This window comes from Bos taurus, chromosome 18 (assembly GCF_002263795.3).
Source record: "Bos taurus isolate L1 Dominette 01449 registration number 42190680 breed Hereford chromosome 18, ARS-UCD2.0, whole genome shotgun sequence".
Lineage (NCBI taxonomy): Eukaryota > Metazoa > Chordata > Mammalia > Artiodactyla > Bovidae > Bos > Bos taurus.
In genome coordinates, this window is record NC_037345.1 from 9,510,421 (window position 1) to 9,536,600 (window position 26,180).

The 26,180-nt window shown below is 42.0% G+C and overlaps 1 protein-coding gene across 2 annotated transcripts in view; it reads left to right on the forward strand.

Annotated features, from left to right (window-relative positions):
• CDH13 (cadherin 13) overlaps nucleotides 1–26,180 on the forward strand; it is a 1,016,104-nt gene that overhangs the window by 372,293 nt on the left and 617,631 nt on the right. For both annotated transcript variants that reach the window (NM_001035277.2, XM_059876634.1), the window contains exon 3: nucleotides 3,571–3,779. In NM_001035277.2, coding sequence (NP_001030354.1) covers nucleotides 3,571–3,779 — 209 coding nt within the window. The remainder of the gene's footprint in view (nucleotides 1–3,570; nucleotides 3,780–26,180) is intronic.

Here is a 26,180-nt window from a genome sequence, read left to right on the forward strand (position 1 = left end):
CGTTGCTGCCCGCCATAACCCCCAACACTTTACCAGAAAACAGTTACCACAAGACCATTAAACAGTCACTCAGCCATTGGTCGGTGCAGCAGTGGGCTCCTCCCCCTGAATAACTGTGCACAGCGGCCATTAGTAGGACATTCATCCAACAGTCCTCAGACTGGTGGTCCTCAGATGGAGAGCGAGGTCAGAGGCAGAACTGGCCTGGCCTGGGTGAGTTGGGGGCTCGGAACAAGTTGGGGACTGTGTCCTGTGGGCCTCCAGAGTCCTCACCAGGGCCGCCCACTGGCCAGGTCCTTGAGGTGGTGGTGACCCTCTCCCCGATCCCCACCTCAGTGATTTAATGGCAGCAGCCTCCAGGACTGGCCCCCACTGGGTGGCCTGAGGAGCTTGAGGCCAGCTGGGTCCTGGGCACCTGGCTCCCTCAGCAATGGTGGCTTGCGGGTCTGGGGACCTGGCCCTGAGGGAGCCACCAGTTCAGGGAGCTTCTTCAGCCAGGCCTGGGCGCTGGCAGGAAGACCCAGATGGGTGCTGGGCAAACACTTTGGGGCAGGGTAACCAGTGCCTGCAGGGACCCCCTCTTCTCAGCCAGGCCTGGACCTCCGAGAGTGAAAGTTGTGCTGAGGGACCTAGCCCGTACTTATCAGAACAGAGAATAGCATTTGTTTGGTGGGAGTTTAGAGGAATGTTGTTACCTGACCGTGACCTGACGGTTCAAGAACAAAGGATCTGACACCAAGAAGTTTGCAACAACCATCCATGCCCCTTCCTCACCTTTCCTATAAAAGGGCTTTGCAGAGAGCTTTTGGGCAGTTTGGGGTTTTTAAGGAAGGCATGATCCACCTGTCTCCTTGCAGGGCCCTGCAGGAAACCTTTCTCTGTTCTACACTGATATTTTGGTATTGTTTGGCCTCACAATACCAAGGCCAACACCAAGGAAGGTATTGTCAGGCACAAAAATTTGTGTTTCAGTAATAGCACCAGGGTCTGTCTGAATTGCTTTAAGTGCTATTATCTTGTTTAATGCTTATCAGAAGAATTGTAGTACCTATGAGGGGAGGTACTATTATTTGTTCTGTTACAGAGTCCAAGTTCACTCTACTCACCACATGACAGCTCAGTAAGTCTACAGACACACTGTTCTGGCAAAAAATACGACTTTATTCAAAAAGCCTGCAGACAGACAATGACAGACTAATGTCTCAGAATAAAACCATCTTGTCTGGGTCTGGGTGCCAGGTTCTTCTATAGAATGGGGGGTTGGGGGACTGAGAAAGCAAACTAAAAAGGCATGTACCTTGCATATACCTCCTGGAATGGCGAGCCTGGGGAGGGGATGTGCTAATTTCTTACTTCCTATAGCCATCCACAGATAGACAAGGTCCTGCAAAAAGCATTTTGGTTTAACATTCAGGCAGAGGGGCAGGGTTCCCCATGGCAGGCCATTATGTATGGACAGTATCCTTTTAGTGAAGGAAAGCAACAAGAAGCAAAGGTTAAAGTAAAAGAAATGGAGCCATAATTGGCTTTCCCTGTAACAGTTCCACTTTATAGATGAAGACATTGAGGTTCAAGGGACAAGTCATTTGCCCACGATCTCAGGGCCACTACAAATGAACCAGGATTGGAAAGGGGCTTAGACGCCTACTCTTAAAACTGCCCCTTCACAGGACACGGGAATAAGAGTTACTGGCATGCTAGGTCCCCAACCCTGTCTCTATGCCAGGAATCGCTGGGAAATGTGGAAACCTGGCATCTTGACAAGCAGTCCATTGTCCAGGGTCCTAGTGCTTGACCCTGGCTGCATTAGATTCATCTGGGAAATCTTAAAGAGATACCAGTGCCTGGACCCCAGTCCTGCTCTGCCAGAACCTCGGTTGGGAGTTGGGGCAGGTATTGCTTTTTTTTTTTTTTTTAATTCTCTAGAAAACCCCACTCCAGTACTCTTGCCTGGAAAATCCCATGGACGGAGGAGCCTGGTAGGCTGCAGTCCATGGGGTCGCGAAGAGTCGGACATGACTGAGCAACTTCACTTTCACTTTTCACTTTCATGCATTGGAGAAGGCAATGGCACCCCACTCCAGTGTTCTTGCCTGGAGAATCCCAGGGACGGGGGAGCCTGGTGGGCTGCCGTCTATGGGGTTGCACAGAGTCAGACACGACTGAATCGACTTAGCAGCAGCAGCAGCAGCAGATTATTCCCATAGCCTTGAAAAATGCCCCCAGTCTAAAGCACTCATTCCTGGACTGGTAAAAGGTGTCTAAAATATACAAGACCCAATCATGCAACGCTAGTTACCTGATACCGCAAGTTGGGAAGAGAGCGAGGATATATCGAGGGCCTACGATATGCCGGGTCCTAAATGCAGGTCTGTCTCTCAGGATGTCTTCACCTGGTGCCTCTGATGACCTGGAGGGGTTGGTTAGAGGCCTGAGGGGGTCAGGATGGGGCAGCAGCTCCTTTCCCTCTCGTTAACCCATTTCTGGGAAATGGATATGCTGGGAGCTTGAAATGTAGATCCAGATTGATCAGCCTGAGAACAGGTGTCTGCCTTTTCTGAGTGTGTGGTCTTGAGCATGTCAGTCAGTCTCTTCAAGGCTCAGTCTTGCCTCCCATGCTATGGAAATGATGTGTGTAGACTGTGCATTCTCAGGGGGCTCTATGTCACCAAAGGGGTGACACAGGTTCTTGGGAGAAAGACAAGCAATTGTACTTTGTGTGTGTGTGTAGAGTACAGATATACATGCGGTAAGTAAACAGACATACAACAGCTCTATGACCCTGACAATGCATGAGAGTGGTGATGATCAGGCAACAATACCTAAAAACACTTCTGTTGTTGGGGGAGATAATAAAAATGAACCTGGGAAATGCTGCCGTAACTTAGAATGGTTGTGAGACTGGAAGGAGAGACTGAATGTATGGTCCTTATAATAGAGCCTGCCACTCAGATGCCATCAATAAATGCTGTCATAACTGTCCTTTGTCAAAACTTCATTCAACACTCACACACAGATACCAACCATACTTAGCAGCTAGGCAAAGCTTTATAGGGATTCTGAGGGAAGAAAAGGCGCCACCCCTGACTTCACCAAAGAGCTAAGTGAAAGTTGAACAAAGTAGGCTAAATGCTGTCGTGAATGGTTGTTCATAGAGCCTGGGGAAGTAAGGGGAGGCCGTGGCTGAGTCCTTCATTTCCTACCTGTCTCCACTGCTGGGCTCAACCTAGATGAGAAGTGACAAGGGACCCTCCGTCTCAGTTCCCAGCCTTGTCTGCAGCATCTTCTGCTCCCAGTGTGGAAGCAGGGAAGAGGTTCTCTTTGGGCATTAAAAGGCTTAGCACCTGCCTGGGACAGGGGAGGTGATTTAGGAACTCTTCACTGAGTGGAGTCCTTCGCATAGTCAAAGCCATGAGGCCACAAGAGGGTGCAGTGGGTGAGGCTCAGCACTCGTGGATCTGGGGTGCAGAGTGGTAAGTCATATTTAATGGTCAAAGACAGCTCCAGCATTAAACTTCCCAGCCTACTCACACTCCTTCTGTTTCTGTTCATTTGTTTTGTTTTTGCCAGTGACCTTCAGTGACTGCAAGGGAAATGACAAGCTGCACTATGAGGTCTCAAGCCCATACTTCAGGGTGAACACCGACGGCAGCTTAGTCGCCCTGAGGAACATAACTGCCGTGGGCAAGACTCTATTCGTCCACGCCCGGACTCCCCATGCAGAAGACATGGCGGAACTCGTGATTGTTGGAGGGAAAGACATCCAGGGCTCCTTGCAGGTAATGTAGCCACTTAGGATAAGTTGGTCCAAGAAGGAACACTGAGACTTGTGTGTCTTGTGTGGAAAATGGGTCTTTGGCTTATTATTGGTCAAGAGTCTTTTTGTTGTTTGCAAATGATAGAAACCTAAGTCAAAAAGAAAAAAAAAAAAAAAAAACAGCGTGGCTAGGGGAACTGATTGGGTCATGTGACAGAGACCTCAGGGATAGCTTTGCCTGCTAGCATGGCTGTGCATCCATGCCCAAGTGATGACTTTAGCTTTGGTCCTTCTCCGTTTGTGATTCCACTTTTCTTCCACTGACTTCGCTTGTAGACAGTCACAGCCCTTCCTGCTTCCTGGTGTGGTCTCAGCAGCTTCACGTCATCTTCCCAGTCTGAAGTCATCTCAAAGAGCATCCCTTCCTTTACTGCCACCCCAAGCTTGAAATCAAGTCTCACTGGCTCTCCTCAGAGCACGCTCCCATCCCTGATTCAGTTTCTATGACAATTGGATCCTGACGCTCTAGTTGGCTAAGCCTGAGGCACATGCCTTGTCCTGAAATCAGGATGAGTTCAGCCCCACCTAAAATACAAAGGCTGAGAGTGAAAGAGTTTGTTACTCAAATAAGGATGCTGTCATCTGAGAAAGGGAAATGGAGGTTGTGCAGGTGAGAACCACAGTCGCACACTAGAGTTGTATGTGAGGCAACCGTGGCGTATGGTGCTGCTCCTTTGCCATGCACTGGTGTCCACTCCCTTCTACATGCACCTGGATGAAGATCTCTGCCCCCACACATGTGACTTTAGGAATGCCACAAACTGCTCTTCAGGCTTCCTGATTGTGTCATCCAGGGACACTTGGTTACTATGGATTTACTTACTTCTTCACCAGGAGCCCAGAGACTCTGTGGCTTTCTCAATTACAGAAAGGGAAGACGCACAGCAAGACCCTGGCAGAATAATTACAATAATAATGGTGTGTCCCCAGCTTGGTGCGACTGGACTAGCCTTTTCTCCTACCTGCTGCTGGCCTGCTCTTACCCACTTTATCAAAGCCTGTGATCCCCACTGCTTTTCTCCATCTGTCACACTCCCGTAACCCTGCTTCATCTGTTAATTTTGTTCACTGGTGGAGTGAACACCAGTCCCACGGCTGGGGAGCAGAGACAGTACAAATGGCATCGTGAGTGCCGCTCTCCTGCCAACACTGTCTGTGTGATCTTGAAAGAGTCACATAACTTCCTTACCTGCAGATGAGACGGGTTAAGCAGTCTGCAACAGCAAGTAAGTGGCACATGTGCTGCCCTACTCCACAACAATATACACTGCAGACATTGCTAATCACCCTGCTTGACCCGAGTATCGCTCTCAAGACAGTGCTTCTGAAAGCTACTATCCATTGATCACTTAGAGATGTTTCTAGGGCTGGAGTATATTTGCTGTCCCTGGACTGGAAAAACTGCATAATTCCTCTTCGTATCTGTGAATCTGTGAGTTAAGCGTAGGTAGAAAGCTAAACGTGAATCCACAGCGTGCCACTGATGTTCTCAAAACAAAACGGGATCTTGGTGAACACATACCAGCATGGAAACCCACTGGCACCACAAAAGAGAGTTTATCTCTCACTTAACCACGGTCATTTTCACAGCAGCTCACTAACTCATGATATAAATGACTTCCGCATGCCTAGCAACATAGCTGCCAGGATGTGCAGTACAAAATGCTTCTTGGGAACAAGTAAATGGTACAGAGATTCACAGAAGGGGGTTTTGCATGTGGGATAGAATGAAGTTAGATGAACATTGTTCATTGTGATTGAGAGTTCATCTCTAAATCTAGAAAAAGACAGTGTCATATTTAGCTCCAAGCAGAGCAGACAGGATTTGAGACATTTTCTAGGACAAAACTTCACCTTGCTGGGCTTGGAGTCCTGGGATTATTACCAAGAGACTCAGCCATGAAGAGCTGGTCACTTGAGTCCCAGAAAGATCCCCTCTAGAAGCCCAGCTCCTTGGAGCCCTGGCCATCTCCTATTTGTCTCTGTCTGAACACACTGTCCACAAAGCTTGGTTGCTATTGTTTGCTTCTTGTAAAGTACGGGGGAGGCTGCTGTGCCATTCAGTTTGCCAACTCCAGCAGAATAGGCATTTATCTCCCACCTTCAGTAATTTTATGAAATTTGAAAATCAGCCTTGTGAGTTGCCCAGATATATCCATAATATAAAGGTTCAAAAAAAAAAAAGAAAAACGTAAGAGATAAGGCTAGGAAAATAAAATAGCTAGCCATAGAATCCTTCTAAGGAAAGCACAGTCCTTAATAAATACCCAGTTAGTATTTTTGAAGTCCTACTGTGTGTGGTGCAGCAGGCCAGCTAGAGAAGGAAAGCAATGAGTTCAGGAGTCAGCCCAGCTCCTGCCTGGGGAGAGAAAGGGACCATGTGTGTTAATTAAGTACCAACAGGGAGGTGATGGTGATGGCTGCTCTGTGCCTTTAGAGAAGGGGGAGGAGGGCTGTGAGGCCAGCCAGTGCTTGCTTGGTGCTCACTGCATGCTGGCTGCTGCCCTCATGGGCCACAGATGCTGGTTCATCTAATCCCCCCACCACCTTGGAGGCCCATGCTACTGGCCTCATTTTACAGGCTGGGGTAACTGAGGCACAAAGAGATGAGTGAGAACTTGTACTGCTTAGCGGGACTCTCATGAGTATGTGCGTCTCAGGGTCTGCTTTAATGTGCTACTTCTAACCCTCCCAACAGCCCTGTGAGGCTGCTAATGGTACCCCCTTCCCACAGATGTGAGAACTTGGCCAATATCCCCTTGCTTGCAGTTGGCAGAAACAAGATTGAGACTCTGGCCTCTCCACCCATTCTCCTTCTGCCACTTTGCTCGCCAGCAAACTGTGCCACCTGGGTGGTTTCCCATGGGTCCAAAGACGAGGGCATGAATTAGAGCAGTATAGTAGCAATGGGGGGAAGACAACCGATGGAAGATGTGGTTTGAAGGAAAACAAAGCCAAGAACCAGCATCCCAGTGAGTCTAGATGTCTAGCCTAGGAGGATGGAGCTGGATTGCACCAGTCAGGGGAGGAATGCTTGGGAAAGGTGAATAGACCAGCTTGGATGTGTTGAGTTGGCAGCTCCTGGGTACATTTGGATAGGGCCAGGGTTGGATCTTCAGGTAAACACCTGGGGGGGAAATAGCAGAGTAGTAGGGCTTTGACTTTGGTGTCAAACTTAAGTGGGTTCAAATTTCTGCTCCATCACTTATGTTTACATGACTTTGGGCAAGCCACTCACTTCCCTGAACTTACACATTCTCATCTGTGAAGCAGGGATAAATAAGAATAGTCTCAATCGCAGGAGCGCTGCCTTGGGCACAGCATCAGAGAGCAGGTGACATGTCCCATCAGTGGCATTATTTTAGAACCTCTTGAGAAAGGATAAGGAATTGTGGACAAAACGTCCTTGCTGAGGCCATGACACAGCAATCAGATAGGGGTGGAAGGAGAAAGTGAGGCCAAAGAGGGAAACAAGGGCATTGGGGCACCCAGCACAACCGAGACAGGAGAGACGTCACAGTGGCTGGCTTCACATCACTGTGTCAGGGAAGGATGGATTCTCTAAGACAAACGCAGCCCCATTGAAGCCAAATTCAGCTGCAGTAACTGGAGCCCAACGATTCCTTAATAAAAGAATGTAAGAATGTGCATCTCTCGTCTTACCTGCTTCCTGTGATCCTGTTTCACAGGAAAGCCTATAGCCCAATCTGTGAAGTCTGATTGTTAATTGTGGTTTAGTTATAGATGTTCAAGCTATTGCTACATTGTTAAGGGATTGCCCAGAAGCTGGTGCCTGTCTGACCTGTCTAGGATCATCTTAGATCTGTGTGGGTGGAGGAGCAGTTTCATTTTGACAGCCAAAAGGGACAGTTAAGGAGGGGGCTGAGATAACCATATGTGCACAAAGGTGTTTCCTAGCCCATGGAATGTGACTATGAACTTGACTCACAAGCGTACATCTGGATGGAACTGTAGCTTGTCCACACAAAATCTGCTGTTGCTTGCTGCCTAGCAGTGGTGAACATGAAGACAGCAGAGTGTTTCCTTCCATTTACTCACTTATTAAAAGTTCGTTATTTTTACCTTGAACATAGAGCTCCAAAGGTTTCCATGGGAAAACTTGTGTTTCATTCTTTTGCATCTTGGATGGAGTTGTCTTTACAGGCCGTGTAAATGGGACTCATCAACCTCATTTACACGTTGCAAGTCTGGGAGAAAAATGCCACTTATTTATTTATGTATTTCTAATTTAAGAGTTTGTAGCTTCCGGAACTGTAGATTATGGCACTGAATTCTGACATCAATTAAAAACTCAATAAAGTCAGGCTGGGAAACTTCACAGAGCTTGTAGGAATTTATTTTGAATTAAGTTCGGGAGCTAAAGAGACTGTACCTACCAACTTCATCTTAAAAAGTGAGTTTCATGCTCTAAGCATCTGTAGAATTTAGATTCCTGTGACCCAGACAGCTGGGTCTCATGAGCAAAGCAGGAAGCATGCTTGTAACAGATGGTGAGTTGTGGGGGCCACAGACTACAGGCTTGAATCAGGCTTCCCTGCCCCCAGCCTGGAGTATCAGTGCAAATCTAATCAGATTACTCTTCTGCTTAATGGGTCTTACTTCCCATCAGTGTATCGGGCCTATGGGATGAATTCTGAAGTCTTCATATGTGTGTGAAAAATGTCCTTCACAGCCTAGCTTGATCTCTACAGCCTTCCTGCAGGTCAGATTCCTTCTCGTTTTTAAGTGGCTCGATCTGCTGAAATGTTACTTCCTCTAAGAGCGCTCCCTGGTACCAAAGGAAGGTCTCCTCTGCTAGTCTCATGTCTAGCACCTGTTCCCTTCCTTCCTGGCCATCTTCCTTCTTTAAGTATTTCAAGCCTGGCTCTCTGAGAAGACTGCAAGCTCGCTGAAGGCAGGAGTATAGTCTGTTTCCCTTCTGCCTCCCTGCCCCCGCCCCCACTCCCTTCTTCTCCCTTCCTGGAGCGTCCACTGATCTGTCCTCAGCACCCAGCACAGTGTGGGCAGTAGTTGGTGTTCAGTAAATACCCTCTGAATAAACATATGAGTAGATTGAATCCCTCCCTTCATACCATTCCTTGCGTTGAAATCGGCCCTCACCTCCCAATACCAGATCACGTGTGGTTTCTTGAGCTGGCTGAGTTCTTCCTCCAGATCACGCTGGCCACTCCTCTGTCTAGGTTATGGCCTGCTAGCCATGGCCCCGGCTGCTCCATGGCCAGTACCAATCAGCAGGACTAACTCTTCTGAAACTTCTGAACCTGCCGAGATTTCCCTTCTTCAGGGACACCTCTCCGTCCCCCCGGCTAATAAAGTGACTTTTCCTCCATGCCCTTCAGAGAGCCCTGCCTGCCTCTCCCCCATCATAGCGTTAAACTCTAGCCGTCTCATTTATCTATGTTTGTTTTCACATCACTCCCGAGCTCCTGAACTCAGGGCCCTGGCTTCCACATGGGGAGGCTGGGAACCCTGCCCTAGAGCTGGAAGCCTTGTCATGGTTCCCAGTGCCAGGCTTGCATCTCTGCTCCAGGTCCCTCAGCTGTAGAATGGGCTTATAATAGTATCAATTTCATAGAACTGTCACGAGGATTAAATGAGTAAGTATATGCAAAGTATTTAGAACAATGCCAGGCACAAAGTAAGTGCCATGAAAAAACCTGTCATTCCTCCTCATCATATCATCAGAGTTAGACTGTAATGTATGCACAATGAATGAGCCAAGCAAAATCAGAAAACCCATTCCTTCCCCCGTTCCAGCGTGAGCAAATGCTATCACTTCTACAACCTGGAGAATTCAAGATGATAAATGAACTTAAATCTTCACCACTCCCACTCCTCAGCTGCCCACTTTATGTGAAACGCTGACTAAACTTTCAAGAGAGGATTCTTTATTCCTGTGGGTTCACTTAACAAACATCAAAAGACTTGGCAGTATGTAGAAGTTAATTAAACAATTTAGACTTCTTAACTGGAAGTCAATGCTTGGTATCTTCAGTAAAGGAAAACTGGTCTCTTAAGTTGCTTAAATTAAATGCAGAAAAAAAAAATTATTTCCCCCTTTTTGTGGTCATTTAAAAAACCCATTTTAAAAATAAGATAAACAGAAAGTTATGACAGAAATTGAAAAGGCAAAATTCAAGGCTTGTTTACCATGTTTAATCATTACCACGATAAACATGCAATTTAAAAGACACAAGTTTGGCTCCTAACCCAGTTCCAAGAATTATGATGGAAATAGTTCAAAAAAAAAAAAAAAAAAAGTAAAATTAAGGGAGCAATTAGAGGAAGGAACAACTTGGGAGAAAGAGTTGTTTTTATATTTAGTGTTTAAAATGACAAATTATGTCATCAACTGATCATAAGCCAGTATTAATATTGCTTTTAATTATGTATCTTGACCCTCAGGGGGATACACCTTTTAAACCCACTGCTTTGCAGAATCTTAAGGTTCCATTTGAAAAGTACCTCTTAGAACGGTGAGTCCAGAGGCTCAGAAGCAGTGGCTGAGTGCCTGTCTGCTCTGCCTATGCATGTGCTCTGCGACATTTAGCTGAATTGTTGTGGATGATACTGATGGGGACCTGGAATGACTCCAAATTGGGATTTAATCACACACATATTACTTACCAGACATATGACACTGAAAAGTCGCCTAGCTCCTTTGGGTTTTGGTTTTCTCATTCATACAGTGATACCTTGTAGATGCTTAATGGGGTATGTGAAAGTATAGAAATATATATTGTACCTAACCCAGTGCTGGCAGAGGATTCTTAATGACAAATTGTTTATTCTTAACTGAAGTACCCAGTGAGTTGCTGTCACTGATTCATATTTTTTCCATTTTCCTAATCTCACACTTTCTAAACAAATATATTTTGCACCTTTGTTACTTCTCTTCTCTATTTTGGCTGTGATACCATGTAACCTCTAAAGTACCTGTCACACTGCATCCATGCAACTTGACTTCATTAGTTTAAAGCATCTCTGACAATAAGAGCGACTGACTTATGGTAAAAGTACTAGTCTTATCTCCAGGTATTATCACACTGACATATTATCACACTGACTGGGAAGGGCTTGGAGTCTGTTGAGTTGGACAATGGTATCGATCTTGCTCCCATAAAGTATGTTTTATAACCACCATGGTGAAGAACCAATCTGTGCATTTACTCTGGCCATAAAGAAATGAGGGGTTAGAGCTGTAGATACTTAATATGCTCTGATTTAACAAGTGTGATAACTTCAAAAACCTGCAAAGTACCCCTGTTCAAGGCAAACGCCTCCCCAGCTACTATTAAGGAAAATTAGTATCCATTTAACTGTCACCCAAATTGGGGAAAATATATAGCTCAAAAATTATGGTGCAGATCCAAGAATTGGGCCTAGAATAGGGTATTAGGCTATTACATTTTGACACACGACTAAATTGTTATGTTTATGATTCTTAGCTCCAGGACACTATTCAAATATAGATAAAAGACATCCTTCGATTCATTAATTTAAGTAGATAACAGATTGCTTTGTGGATCAGAATCTAAGAAAACTATATTCTGAAGATTAATTTTAATTGAAATGCTTGGGGAGAAATAACTGATCCCATAGAAAGTCTAGATAACAAAAAGTAGCTTCATTGGCTTGTGAAGACTCAAGATTTTATGTTGCACAGCAGTGTGGTCCAATGGAATGCACACACATACACATGCCAAATATATATATTAGGTTAAATTTCACAAATGTAGATATAGATAGTCTCTGTATAGATATACCTCTATATATCTGTATCTGTATATGTATACAGATACTCTCCATAGCGACAGTATATCTTTATTTTTCTTTCTACGTATATATACACACATGTAGATATATCTCTATCTCTCTACATATAACATATACACATATATATGTATACATATAGGCAGAGATAGATACTCTCCATATCTATAGATATACCTTTGAAGTGTGTGTATATATGTATTATATATATATAAATTTATTGTAACCTATATAAAACCCATTACATATTACAATTTATCTAAGGTATTTCAATAAGTAATGGCTTGAATATTATTAATAATTTTTTTACATTCTTTTTACACTGAATCTTTGAAATGCAATATGTATTTTACAATTATAGCACATCTCAATGTAGATTAGCTGGGTTTTAAGTGCTATCAGTGAGACAGGGCTGCCATGGAATTCTGCTGAAATATTTATATATTTTGAAGGAGAAATGGAAGGGGACACTCCCTGGGGGCCTACCACATGTCAGGACATTGTCTTAGATGTTCTCACAAGTGCCTCTTCTGATCTTCAGAGCCAGCCTGTGCCATTGATGATCTGGTTCCTTCTTTGCAGATACAGAAGTAGCCCAGGCTCAGAGATGCTGATTAATTTAGCCAATGTCCTTATCTGTCAGCAAGTAGCAGAACTGGGAATTGGGTCTGGGCCTTCTGATTCTACATAGCCCCTGCTAATTTAGTAATGCTGACATTTGCAACAGAACGAGTGCATTTCTGTTCTACTGTAAAGACTATGAAATGACATAGGAAAATTAAAACATGGCTAGAAAATAAAAAATGAATGTACAACTGATCAAAAATTCCTCCAATCCCCCATCCTCCGAACATCCCTCACATTCCCACCAGTCCCCATGCCTTGAGGGGGCCCTTCAAGCATGTGGACCTCTCTCCTCCCCGAGACCCCTTCTGGGGTACAGTCCCATCCCACCTCCACTTTCCTTCCCTCCCTCCTTCTCTCTCATGTCCTACCTGATCGTACAGGGGTTCCTCCCATCCTCTTAGGTGTCCAAGGATCCCACCAGCACCCAGTAGGTGCCCTAGTTGTAAGAGAGATGCTAACCCCATGCCTTCCTACTCTGCCATCTTGACTGCCAACCACCTCCCTGCTCCCAGCACAAGCTTTCTAAGTATAAATGTCTCTTAGACCCTGAGTTCCTTTGTTTCAAACTTATCTCATTGATTTTTATGGTCCTAGAGTCAAGGGAGAATGTCTTAGATTTATACTTTTTAAATTATAATTTAAAACTTAATTTCCATATATGTTATATAGATTTGATCCTCACATCAAGGTCTTGAAGCAATGATGTTATTTTTGTTTTATGAGTCAGGAAACAAAGTCAAGATGTCATCCTCAGGTGGTAAAGCAATTCAGGAGGCACCTCAGCTTCAAATTCACAGTGATTCCCTAGGTCCAGTGTTCTACCCACAGCTAGCGTTCCAACAGTTGCTTGAGGCTTTGCAAGTAAAGGAAATGTAGAATCATCAGAAAGAAATTTTCTAGTCTCTCAGATATTAGCCTCCTATCTTTTATTATTACCATAAATGAACTAAAAGTGAATTCTAAGTGTAAATATTGGGGTGTTAATCTCTTGTTTAAACTCCCCTCTTGTCTGGCACATGGAGATACCTAATCACCATGGTCTTTGCCAATTGGCATGGCTGCTCTTATTGGAGATGAAATGATGTTGGCAAATTTCAAACTGATTGGAAATTTTAAAAGTCATGTAAAACTAACTGAGTATCCCAAGGAAATTTTTGGTAGTTGGAGCCCTGTGTTGTCATGACACTTTAAAAAAACTTTCCTTATGAATAAAACTTTTGGAAATAAAACTGCATGAAAATAGCACAAGATTTTCAAATGTAAATGTCTCATAGGCTCCTCTGTAGAAGTCTGGTTCTCAATTCTGATTGAGAAAAACAAACATTTTCAATGATAGGAGGACACAGTCGTTGATATAGACCGTGGATTGTCTCCTTTTAGTTCTTTGGCCTGAATACTTAAAAAACTCAGTATCAAAGGAACATTGAAGGATGTATTACTTATTCAGTCTCCCTCAACCAAGCACATGGGTTAGTTAAATTACATGGTCTTCATCCAAACTTTTAAGGGAGAATCCTGAGCACCTGAAAAAAACAAAACAAAGAAGAGCATTATGCCCTAGTCAACCATATCCTCTCTCCGCCCATGTCGGTTTCTGTGGGCTGGGATTGATCTGTGGTAGGTGCCAGGGTGGCAACTCCTCTGGGCCACACTTCGATGCTGTTTGATCCTCAAACTCAATTGCTTGTTCAGACGAAGCCAAGTCTAGTCTCAAGCTCTCGTGCAGATAAATAGGAAGCACTTTGAACCTGTGGCCAGGGCCCAACCCCCTCAGGGCTTATTTTGTCTTGTTTCTATTCCTGTTAACAGAAGTAGAAACCCTCTAGTTCATGCCCCCTGGGGGTGCTACATAAAAATAATAACAGTGATAATAATACATAACAACAACAGGAGTGCCTACCTTCTAGTTGGGTTCACAACAAGGGCAGATATGTTTATTTGCTGAATTGTTTCTTTCTCATAAGGCAAGAAATAGCAACAATCAAAAAGCAAACACTGTGTGTATGTGGTCATCAAAGTAATTTTTTTTACAGGGAATAGACTTGGGTAACACTTGCTCTTCTTTCTCTATCATGCAAAGAAAGATAAAATATCAAAAGAGTACTTTAAATAATACCCCATATACAGTTTCAGAATTTGATTTATCAGTAGACTTACACATGGGCAGAGAAATTTCAAACATCCTCCTGGATTAGAAGCAACCTTCAGGGACCTGAGCATGTTGCTCTAACTCCATTGAACCCAGTGCTTTCCCTCCACCTTCTCCCAGTTCAGAAGGGGAGGTTATAGAGTCTTCCTCACTGTTCCTTATCTCTTCCACCCATAAGAGAGAACTGAACCTGAGGTTCAAGAGGGGGCTTCTCCTTCCCTTGTTCTCTACATGGTGTCTCCTGCCTTCCAGCCATTTATGGAAATAAAATGGTTCCTGCAATTTCCTCTTTGTGTGACAAATTCTTTTGACAAAAGGTGTGCATTGTCAACCAACCCCTTCATCATATCAAGCAAATTGGGCTTCTGTTGACAACAACTTTTTACAGCTCCTTTCCTTTGAAGTTAAAAAGCTATAAACAATGGTAGTTTTCCAAGAGACCCAAAGAATGGTTTGAATAACTATAACTAGGCTTTTCCCAGAGACTGCCCATATCCATCATCATTCTCATTCCAAATGCCCCTGTATGCTACTATTTTTTTTTTTTTTAGCCTCTGCCATGAGATTTAAGACAGCAAATCAGGATGCATTATCTTTTTTCTCTCATTGTCCATTCTCACAAACCCCAGTTAATGCAGATAATTGAGGCTTGACTGCTGTTTTTTTGTCTCTTATTCAATTTGGACCATGTTAGAAAAGCCTACCCCTTAAGAGCATGACCATCAGTCTTATTTGCCTGATTTTGCTGTGATTTCCTCTTTCATTCAGGTCTTTGGATAATAATTTTTTCTACATAGGAAAAAATAGAAAAGAAAAAAACACCCAGAAACTGAATTGAAGAAAAATAAATGCAAAAAACCCTGGAAAGTCCCCTTATATATATATATTTCAAATTCTACATAAATCTTACAATTTGAGCATTGGTTTACTAGGTAAAGTAAAATTATATGCTTCCATAAGGGTAGGGACTGTGACTGAATTGTTCATTGCTATGAATCTAACACATAATATAATACCAGGCACTGAATAAATACTTACTGAATGACTAAACAAATGCCAGAGATGGAGTGAATATTAATGTTAATAATGCTGATCATAGCCAACATTTATTTAGCTCAAATTCTGTGCCAGGCACCTCTCGAAGCATATTTCTTACGTTAAGTCATTTAATCATTACAGCAACCTATGAAATAGGTACTATTATCTTCATTTTACAGATGAATAGAGTAAGACATGGAAAGATATGTGACTTGCCCATGGTTATACAACCGGGATATTTCAGAGCCGTGCTTTGTGCTCAGACTGTTCAAAAAGCATTTATCAAAACATTTTATCCTTTTTTGTCAAGATAGAGAAATATGAGCTGAATATTATCACTGGATATTAGTAGATTCAGATTGAATAGCTGCATCTAAAAGGCCTGAAAAATAATCTGTGTCAGCCTAAAAAACGGCTTCTGCATGCAGTCAATGGCCCCAACTGACTGCGTTCATCCCAGTGATGGAGATACAGATATAAAGACATGGTTTTTAATTTGTAACTTTCACAACTCGGGGGTCCTAACTGGATGATAGACTCGAGATTCAAAAGGGACTCAAGTACCTACAAGGATGTACTAAAATTAATTCGGCAATTAATTAGCCCCATCTATAGGCCAAAAACATTCTGGATAACAGGATGACATGATGTGAAAAGACTGGTTGATGAGACATTCATGATCGTGGAACTGCAGCAGCTTTATTGTACAGGTCCCTGCCTTTATTGCTACTCTGTGATTTTTCATACTTAATTTATTGCTCACGACTTGAGCACCACTCCAAGACTTCCATTTGCCTTAAGCATTAGGCCCAACCCCACTGCCAGCTATTTTCTGCAGCTGGCCCTTCATTTCTTCCTGCTGTGATGTTTATGCCATCCAGCCTGAGATTTTGTGATTCCCTATTCCACCTCTGCGCACCTCCAATCTTTCCCTCCCCTCTCCGAAGAACTACAACTCTTCCCTCTCTTTCTGGCCCTTCGCTTGTGCCCTTGAACCTGCTCCTTTCAGTTTCTGTCTTATCACGTGCTTCCCTGTTTTACACCTTCAGTTGTTCACTCCTCTCCGAATCCTCCCCTCTGCCTTCAAACATGCTCACATCTCCCCAGGTTGAAACAGATTTCCACAGGGCAACTTCATCCCTCATCACTGCCCTTCCCTTCACCAGTCTCCCTGGAAACAGAGTCTTCATGCACCATCTCTATTCCATCACAGACTCACATATTAATACTCCAGGATGGGCTCCTGCCCTCAACATTTTGCTGAAATTTACTCTCACTTGAAGATCATGGAAAGAAAAAAGCTGGTTGCCTGAAACTTTTTCTTAGTCCTAAGCCCTCAGCCCTTCAGAATTCTCTGAAGCATTTGGCAACTTATTTTAATTTTTATTTTATTGAGGTGAAACTCTTATAAAATTAACCAATTTAGCTTGAACATATCAGTGACATTTAATATATTCAGGATGTTATACAACCACTACCTTTGGTTCCAAGATATTACCTGCTGCCCCCTGCAAAAAAAAGAAAAAAAGCCTCCATACTTGGCAAGCATTTGACTCCCCTAGTCCGTGGAAAAAACTGGTCTGCATTCTGTTTCTGAGAATTTACTCATTCAGGGTATTTCATATAAATATAATCATATAAAATGTGGTCTTTTCTGACTGGCTTCTTCCCCTTAGCATAGTTCCTTCAAGGTTCATTAATGCAGTAGCATGTGTGATCACAGTATTTCTTTTTAGGACTGACTAAAAGTGCTCTGTTTAGATACACCACCATTTGCTTGTTTATCCGCCAATGGCCATTTAGGCTGTTTCCACATTTTGACTATTGTGAGAAGTGCTGCTACAAACAGGCAGGCACATGCATTTCAGGACTAGTTTTCAGTCCTTTTGAGTTTATACCTGGAAGTAGGAATAGGATTAGGAGAAGGCGATGGCACCCCACTCCAGTACTCTTGCCTGGAAAATCCCATGGACAGAGGAGCCTGGTAGGCTGCAGTCCATGGGGTTGTGAAGAGTCGGACATGACTGAGCGACTTCACTTTCACTTTCCACTTTCATACATTGGAGAAGGAAATGGCAACCCACTCCAGTGTCAGAGTCAGACACGACTGAAGTGACTTAGCAGGAATAGAATTGCTAGGTCATATGGTAATTCTATGTTTAACTTTTTGAGGAACCAGCAAAATGTTTTCCAAGGCAGCTGAACCACTTTACGTTCCCAACAGAGCACTTGACAGTTTTGGAATGCTGTCTCATCTGCCTTCCAAGACATTTTACTATCCATGGTACCCCACTCTGTCTATATACATGTATACATATACATATATATATATATATATATATATATATATATATATATATAAAGGTGAGTGAAAGTCACTCAGTCATGGCTGACTCTTTGCAACCCCATGGGCTGTAGCCCACCAGGCTCCTCTGTCCATGGAATTCTCCAGGCAAGAATACAGGAGTGGGTGGCTGTTCCCTTCTCCAGGAGATCTCCCTAACCCAGGGATTGAACCCAGGCCTCCCACGTTGCAGGTAGATTCTTTACCATCTGAGTCACCAGGGAATCCCTTATATATGGCAACCTCTTATATTTTTTTCTCCTCTAATTTCTCTTCCTGCTTTTTGTTGGAGGTGTTCTTCAGATTTCTGTCTTGATTATCCTCTGGTTTCTACCAGCCTCAACAATCTCATCCAACCTGATGACTTTAAATATCCCCTCTTTAGGGTGTCTCTAAAGGCATAGCTCCATTTCTGACCTTGGAGTCCTCATGTCTGCTGCCTACAGGAAATGTCCATTTCTACATCTTGCCCATCAAGGTTATTGTGTGTATGCAAATAGTTACTCCTGTGCCAGGAGAATCCCAGGGACGGGGAAGCCTGGTGGGCTGCCGTGTTGCACAGAGGCTGACCCAACTGAAACGACTTAGCAGCAGCAGTGAACCTCTAAACCTCATCTTCTTGGGTTCTCTGTCTTAAAATGGCATCCTCATCTTGCCAGGCATCCAAGCCTTAGATTTGTCTTTGATGCCTCATCACCTGAGAAGTCAGTGGCACTTCTCATTCTTTCTCTCTCTCATGAGGTTTTTACCTGTACGCCCTTCTCCGTTATAATAGCTACAGCTAGCTAAGGTATCGTATCCTCTTGCCTGGCCTGTGATAGGGCTTTGTGAAGAGCATCTCTCTTAAGTCCAATTTCTCCTCTTCCCATGTGATCCAGTCTGCGTGTTTATTACATCTGAATTGTTCTTTCTAAAGAACATGCATGCACATGTGCTCAGTTGCCTCAGTCATGTCCAGCTCTTTGCAACCCCATGGACTGCAGCTGGGGTCATATCAAGCCCTATTCAGAGGCCGCTGGGGCTTTCTCTTGCTCCACCAGGAGCAACATTCAAATTGACTCCAAACTGGCTTTATCGTTTTCACCCTTCACTGCTCCTCAATGTGATTCCCCCACCAAAGTAAGCTCTTCTCTTCTGCATTCACTTAGAATGACATGGTCTCTTCTACATCTGTCTCTCAGAATGGTGTAAATGGGTTGCAATAGGCTTACAGGAATGAAGACCAGATTAGAAGTTGTGATGTTAGCAGAAATATTGCTTTATTTTTTTAATGATGTGTATGTTAGCCAAATAAATGCTAATGCCAACAGGTCAATCAGTTGCTCTGAATTTTTTTTTTTTGAGATTTATAAGTAATCAATGGTGAAAATAATGCTGCAGTATTAATAATGGAACAGTACTTGCAAGTTGTATAAATCACATAATTTGCAATGATTGGGTGCCAAGAGCTCTGTAATCTGGATCTCATTAAGATGCTGAGGATCCTTTACAGATGTGTTAGGCACCACGTCCAGAGAGCATTCTCAGGGAATCTCTGGTTATTGACCGCAGCAACCAGATACGAGCTTTATTCCACTGATCATCGAACATAGCTCTAGGTGGGATTTACAGTACCTATCATGTTACTTATTATCTCATTAAGAATGAAGTATTCAAGTTCCTGAGAGAAGCTAAGATCCAAAATTGGAGTGTTTCTCCTGAGGGAGATAGCTCTCTTTCCTAGGACTTCACCCTGATTTATTTTCACCATGGCTTCTTTGGTCAACCATTTAATTTTTTTTTTGTTTTGGTTAACTTTCTCCCTGTTGATGCTAATGTACTCAGGTCATGTGGAATGAGGAAAATTCAGATACAGTAAGAGAGGAAAAATGGTTAGATAAATTAGAAGCATGAATAATTTGTGGAGAAATAATTCAAGCAGCTAACTATATTGTGCAATCTATGCTCACTTCATGAATGATCCATATGTCAAGTCCATATGAGTTAATGTTTATTTCTAGAAACCTTTACCAAAATGAGCAAGATGTAGTAAATGCCTCATTATCCTTTCAGAGTGCCTAATGATACATTATTTTCTGTTATAAAACCTCAAGGTTTCTGAATGCATTGTTATAAATCCAAACTGTCAACATTTCTTTGGCAAGAAAGAGAACAGCATCCAGTCGAAATGAGATGTACGATTACCGATTCAGGTTCATATATTTTCATCTCTCCCTGAATTCTGCCACACATGGAAAAAAGCTACAATCCATATTTTTAAATAAAATATGCTATGAAGACCCATAAAATATTTAAGGGCACTTAGAAATTTGTAAGTAACTTAGAAATTTTACTTAGAGGACATAGAAAAGCAAAAATGGAAATTTCAGAAATAATACTTTAGATAAGAACAATGAAAAAGACAGACCATCGGTAATTATTAATAAAGTAGACATTTTATAAGATAGTATTTGGCAACATAAATAGGTTGTATATGTTAGACCAAAATTTAAAGAGATCCTGGTTTTTCTTTCCGTATAAAACAACCTGAGGTTGTAGCTTAGACTGTAAAGAATCTGCCTGCAATGCAGGAGACCCAGGTTCAATCCCTGGGTCAAGGAGATCCCCTGGAGAAGGAAATGGCAACCCACTCCAATATTCTTGCCTGGAGAACTCCATGGACAGAGGAGCCTGGCGGGCTATAGTCTATGGGGTCGCAAAGAGTCAGACATGACTGAGCAGTTAACACTAAAGACAGGGCTACTGGGAAAGGCCAAAGAGTGAGTCCTTTAATAGCTAAGCCATGACAGTCAAATTTCCTGGGTTTGAATCTCAGCTCTGGAATTCATCAACTGTGTGATTTGTAACAAACTCTTTATTTATCATTTTAAAACTTAAAAAATCTGTGAAATGGGAATAAAATGGTACCTCCTGGGGTTAATATGAGAGTTGAATGAGAAGATACATGTGAAGTTCTTAGAACAGTGCCTAACACACAAGTAAACACTAAATACTATTATCTAGCAAAGAGAGAAAGACCATGTCCTACCTAATACGGTGCATACAGTAAATGCACAGGTTCTGGGGCTCTGGCTTTAACTGTAACTTAGTTACGAGCTAAATAGGATCATAAACCTAATATAGGGGTTCAGTATGTATCACAAGGACCCAGTTTTCCATTCTCTGGTTTTTTTGGCTTTCCATGTGTCCTCATTTTTACATAATTCTCTGTTCTTATATATCAGAAGACACTCATATTAGGATAATGCAAACAGGATATATTCACAATGAGATGATTTACCAAGGTAAGGTGAAATATAGAATAACATGAAGACTGGGGATATAATTTGATAAATACTCCAATTAAAAGCAAATATTGTCACACTGGATTTTGAACAACAGCTATATATATTGCTTAAATCAGATATACCTTAAATGTAAGGATGCAAAATGATGAAAAGTGAGCAAATTTAAATAAACATATCATATAAATGTTTCCCAAAACAAGTTGGTGCAGCTATGCTATTATCAGAGGAATATAGATGCTAAAGAAGTGTTACACAGATAAAAATAGTTATTTCAGAATTATAAAACCATAAAACTGGTAGATATAACAATCCTAGATCGGGATACATTCAATAACAAATGAAAAATAAAACTAAGATATAAAGCAGAACTAATAGAAGTAGAAAAACCCATAATCATAGCTAGAAATTTTAACCTGCCTGTCAGTAGCTGTAAAACAACCTAAATAGAAATAATGTTAATGGAAATTTCAATAGAATATGTAGAACACTGTATCTAAACTCTCAAAATACACACTCTTTCCAAGTACACATGGAATAGTTACCAATCTATTATACACTGGTCATAAGGTACATCTAAAATTTTTCAAAAGATAAAAATCATGTAGAATATGTGGTCTGACCCTTGTAGATTTAAAACAGAAATCAATAATAAAAAGAAAACCAGAAGATTCCCACATGTTTGAAAACTAAGCAATATACTTTGAAATAGTCTGTGGGTGAAATAAGAAATAATAGTAGGAGGTGGATAACATTTTGAATGGAATATTTTTAAAATATAACAAATCTTATGGGATGCATATCAAGTAAAGGAAAAATTTTTATCTGAATTCGTGACAAGAAAGCCTGAAAATAAATTATATAAATCAAAGAAGAATGACAAATTGCACCCTAGGAAAATAGAGGGAAAGAAATAATAAAGATTAAAATAGAAGTTAGTAACATATAAAGTAGATATAAGTAAGAAAAAATGCAATAAAGTCACAAATTGGTTCTTTGATAAATTCATAATTGATAAGCCCCTAGTGTACTGTGCTGTGCTTAGTCACTCAATCATGTCTCATTCTTTGCGACCCCCATGGACTGTTGTCTGCCAGATTCCTCTGTCCATGGGGATTCTCCAGGCAAGAATACTGGAGTAGATTGCCATGCCCTCCTCCAGGGAATATTCCCAACACAGGGATCAAACTCAGATCTCCTGCATTGCAGGTGGATTCTTTACCAGCTGAGCTACCAGGGAAGCCCAAGCCCTTAGTAAGGATAACCAAGAAAAAAAAGGCACAATTACCAATCAAATGAATGTAAAAGATATCACTGCTGCTGCTGCTGCTAAGTCACTTCAGTTGTGTCCGACTCTGTACGACCCCATAGACGGCAGCCACCAGGTTCCCCTGTCCCTGGGATTCTCCAGGCAAGAACACTGGAATGGGTTGCCATTTCCTTCTCCAATGCATGGAAGTGAAAAGTGAAAGTGAAGTCGCTCAGTCGTATTCGACTCTTAGCGACCCCATGGACTGCAGCCTACCAGGCTCCTCTATCCGTGGGATTTTCCAGGCAAAGTACTGGAGTGGGGTGCCATTGTCTTCTCCAGAGATATCACTAGGGATCCTCCAAATATTAAAAAAAAAAACCCACACACAGGAAAAGGGCATTTTGAATACATTTCTGAAAATCAATTTGAAAATTAAAATTGACAAATTTTCTCAAAATATTAACACAAACTTACCAAAACATATACAAGAAGAAATAGAAAATCTGAATAGTCTAATACCTACTATTTAAAAACTCTATAGCCACAGGACTGCAAAAGGTCAGTTTTCATTTCAATCCCAAAGAACAGCAATGCCAAAGAATGTTCAAACTATCATACAGGTGCGCTTGATTTGCAGGCTAGCAAGGTTATGCTCAAAATCCTTCAAGCTAGGCTTTCAGCAGTATGCGAATCAAGAACTCTGAAATGTACAATCTGAATTTAGAAAAGGCAGAAGAACCAGAGATCAAATTGCCAACATCATAGTAAAAGCAAGGAAATTCTAGGAAAACATCTACTTCTGTTTCATTGACTACACTAAAGCCTTTGATTATGTGGATCACAACAAACTATGGAAAATTCTTAAAGATAAGGGGATACCAGACCACGTAACTTGTCTCCTGCTCAAGAAGGAACAGTTAGAATCAGATATGAAATAACTGACTGGTTCAAGATTGGGAAAAGAGTATGACAAGGCTCTTTATTGTCACCCTGATTATTTAACTTATATGCAGAGTACATCATGTGAAATATTGAACTAAATGAAGCACAAGCTGGAATCAAGATTGCCAGGGGAAATATCAATGACCTCAGATATGCAGATGATACCACTCTAATAGCAGAGAACAACAAGAAAGTAAAGAGCATCTTGATGAAAGTGAAAGAGGAAAGTGAAAAAGCTGGCTTAAAGATCAACATGACATAAACTAAGATCATGGCAGCCAGCCGCATCACTTCATGGCAAATAGAAAGGGAAAAAGTAGAAGCAGTGACAGATTTTATTTCCTGGACTCCAAAATCACTGTGGACTATGATTTCACTCATGAAATTAAAAGACACTTGCTCCTTGGAGGAAAAGCTATGACAAACCTAGATTGATTGTTAGTTGCCCAGTCATGTCCAATTCTTTGTCACCCCATGGACAGTAGCTAGCCAGGCTCCTCTGTCCACGGGATTTGCCAGGCAAGAATACTGGATTGGGTTGCCATGTCCTTCTCCAGGGGATCTTCCCAACCCAAGTATCGAACCTGGGACTCCTGCATTGCAGGCAGGCCACCATCTGGGCCACCAGGGATCCCATGACAAACCTAGACATCATATTAAAAAGCAGAGACATCACTTTGCCAACAAAGGTCCATATAGTCAAAGCTGTGGTCCATATAGTCAAAGCTCTGATGAGGGTGAAGGAAGAGAATGAAAGAGCCGGCTTAAAACTGAATATTAAAGAAAACTAAGATCATGGCTTCTGGCCCTATTACTTCATGGCAAATAGAAGGGGAAGAGGTGGAAGTAGTGACAGATCTCCTCTTCTTGGGCTCTAAAATCACTGTGGATGGTGACTGCAGCTGTGAAATCAGAAGATGTTTGCTTCATGACAGGAAAGCTATGACAAACCTAGCCAGTGCGTTGAAAGCAGAGACATTACTCTGCTGACAAAGGTCCGTATAGTCAAGGCTATGATCTTCCCAGTGATCATGTATGGTTATGAGAGCTGGACCATAAAGAAGGTGGAGGGCTGAAGAACTGATGCCTTCGAACTGTGGTGCTGGAGAAGGCTCCTGAGGTCCCTTGGACACCAAAGAGATCAAATCAGTCAATCTTAAAGGAAACCAACCCTGAATACTCATTGGAAAGACTGATGCTGAAGTTGAAACTCCAGCGTTTTGGTCATCTGATGTGAACAGCTGACTCACTGGAAAAGTCCCTGTTGCTGGGAAAGATTGAGCGCAGAAGGATGAAGGATGGATGACTGAGCAACAACAACACGGTTTTCCAGTAGTCATGTACAGATGTGAGTGTTGGATCACAAAGAAGGCTGAGCACCAAAGAATTGATGCTTTTGAATTGTGGTGCTGATAAAGATTCTTGAGAATCCCTTCTACTACAAGGAGATCAAGTTGGTCAATCCCAAAGGAAATCAACCCTGAATATTCAATGGAAGGACTGATGCTGAACCTGAAGCTCTAGTACTTTGGCCACCTGACAAAGTGCCGACTCACTGAAAAAGACCCTAATGCTGGGAAAGATTGAGGACAAAAGGAGAAGGGGGTGGCAGAGGACGAGATGGTGAGATGGTATCACTGACTCAGTGGACCTGAGTTTGAGTAAACTGCGAGGTAGTGAAGGACAGGGAAGCCTGGTGGGCTGCAGTCCATAGGGTTTCAAAGAGTTGGACACAACTTAATGACTAAATAACAACAACAAATATCCTACAAAAACTCCAGACCAGGTGACTTTGTGGTGAAATTTACCAAACATGAAAGGAAGAAACTAAACAAATTTTAAAAATCATCCATAAAATAGAAAATGTGAAACCTTTTAAAGCTTCTTTTATTAAGGCTAGTATAACCTTTGTCAAAATAACTGACATAAACATTAAAAGAAAATTCTATGTTAATTTCTCTTATGTATACAAATGGAAGATAAATAAATTGGACTTCAGTAAAAGTAAAAAGAATGTACTCATCCAAATACATCATTGAGGAAATGAAAAGGCAGGCTACAGAGTGGGAAAGATATTTATAAGTATCTTTATAGGTCATTTATCCAAGATGTATTAACAATTTCTACAAAATAATAACAAATCAATTAAAACTGGATAGTGAATTTTAACAAGCCCTTTACAAAAGAAGATATCCAAATGACCACTAAACATATTAAAAGGATTTTTTGAAGTCATTAGAAATCAGGGAAACAGAAAGTAAAGCTGTAAGATTATACAGAGATATTATTACATACACATACCAAATGGTTTAGACAAAACCAAGTGTTGACAAGGATGTGCAGCAACTGGAACCTTCACACTGACAACTGAACATCTATGACCTCAAAATTCCATGTTTAGATTATATCTGAAAGAACTGTGTATGTATGTACACCAAAAGAGGTTTGCAAGAATGTTCAGAACACTGTTCAGAATAGCCTAAAAAACTTGAAACATCCCAAAAGTCCATAAAGATACAGATGGGTACATTTTAATATATACCTAAAATGGATATTATGTAGCAATAATGAATACTGTCATGCTTAAGAACCTAAAAGATGTAATGTCACATGAAGGAAGCTAGATATGAACTTCATTTACCTTCAAGCCCAGGTAAATGAGGCTCAGCAGCGGGCAGAGCTGTCAGATGGTGGTAGAAATCAGAACTGCGGTTACCTTGGGATGTGTGACGACCGCAGAAGGCGTGGGGCATGTTCTTACAGTGGTGATACATTACAGTGTGTCGGTGTTGCACATTCTGATCTTTGTGGAGGTTACGCAGGAGTATTCGCTGCATACACACACAAATCCATGACTCTGTACATTTATACTTTGTGGTTTAGTATATGAATGATAACTATCATGCTTTAACTAAAAAGTTGAAAGTAATAAA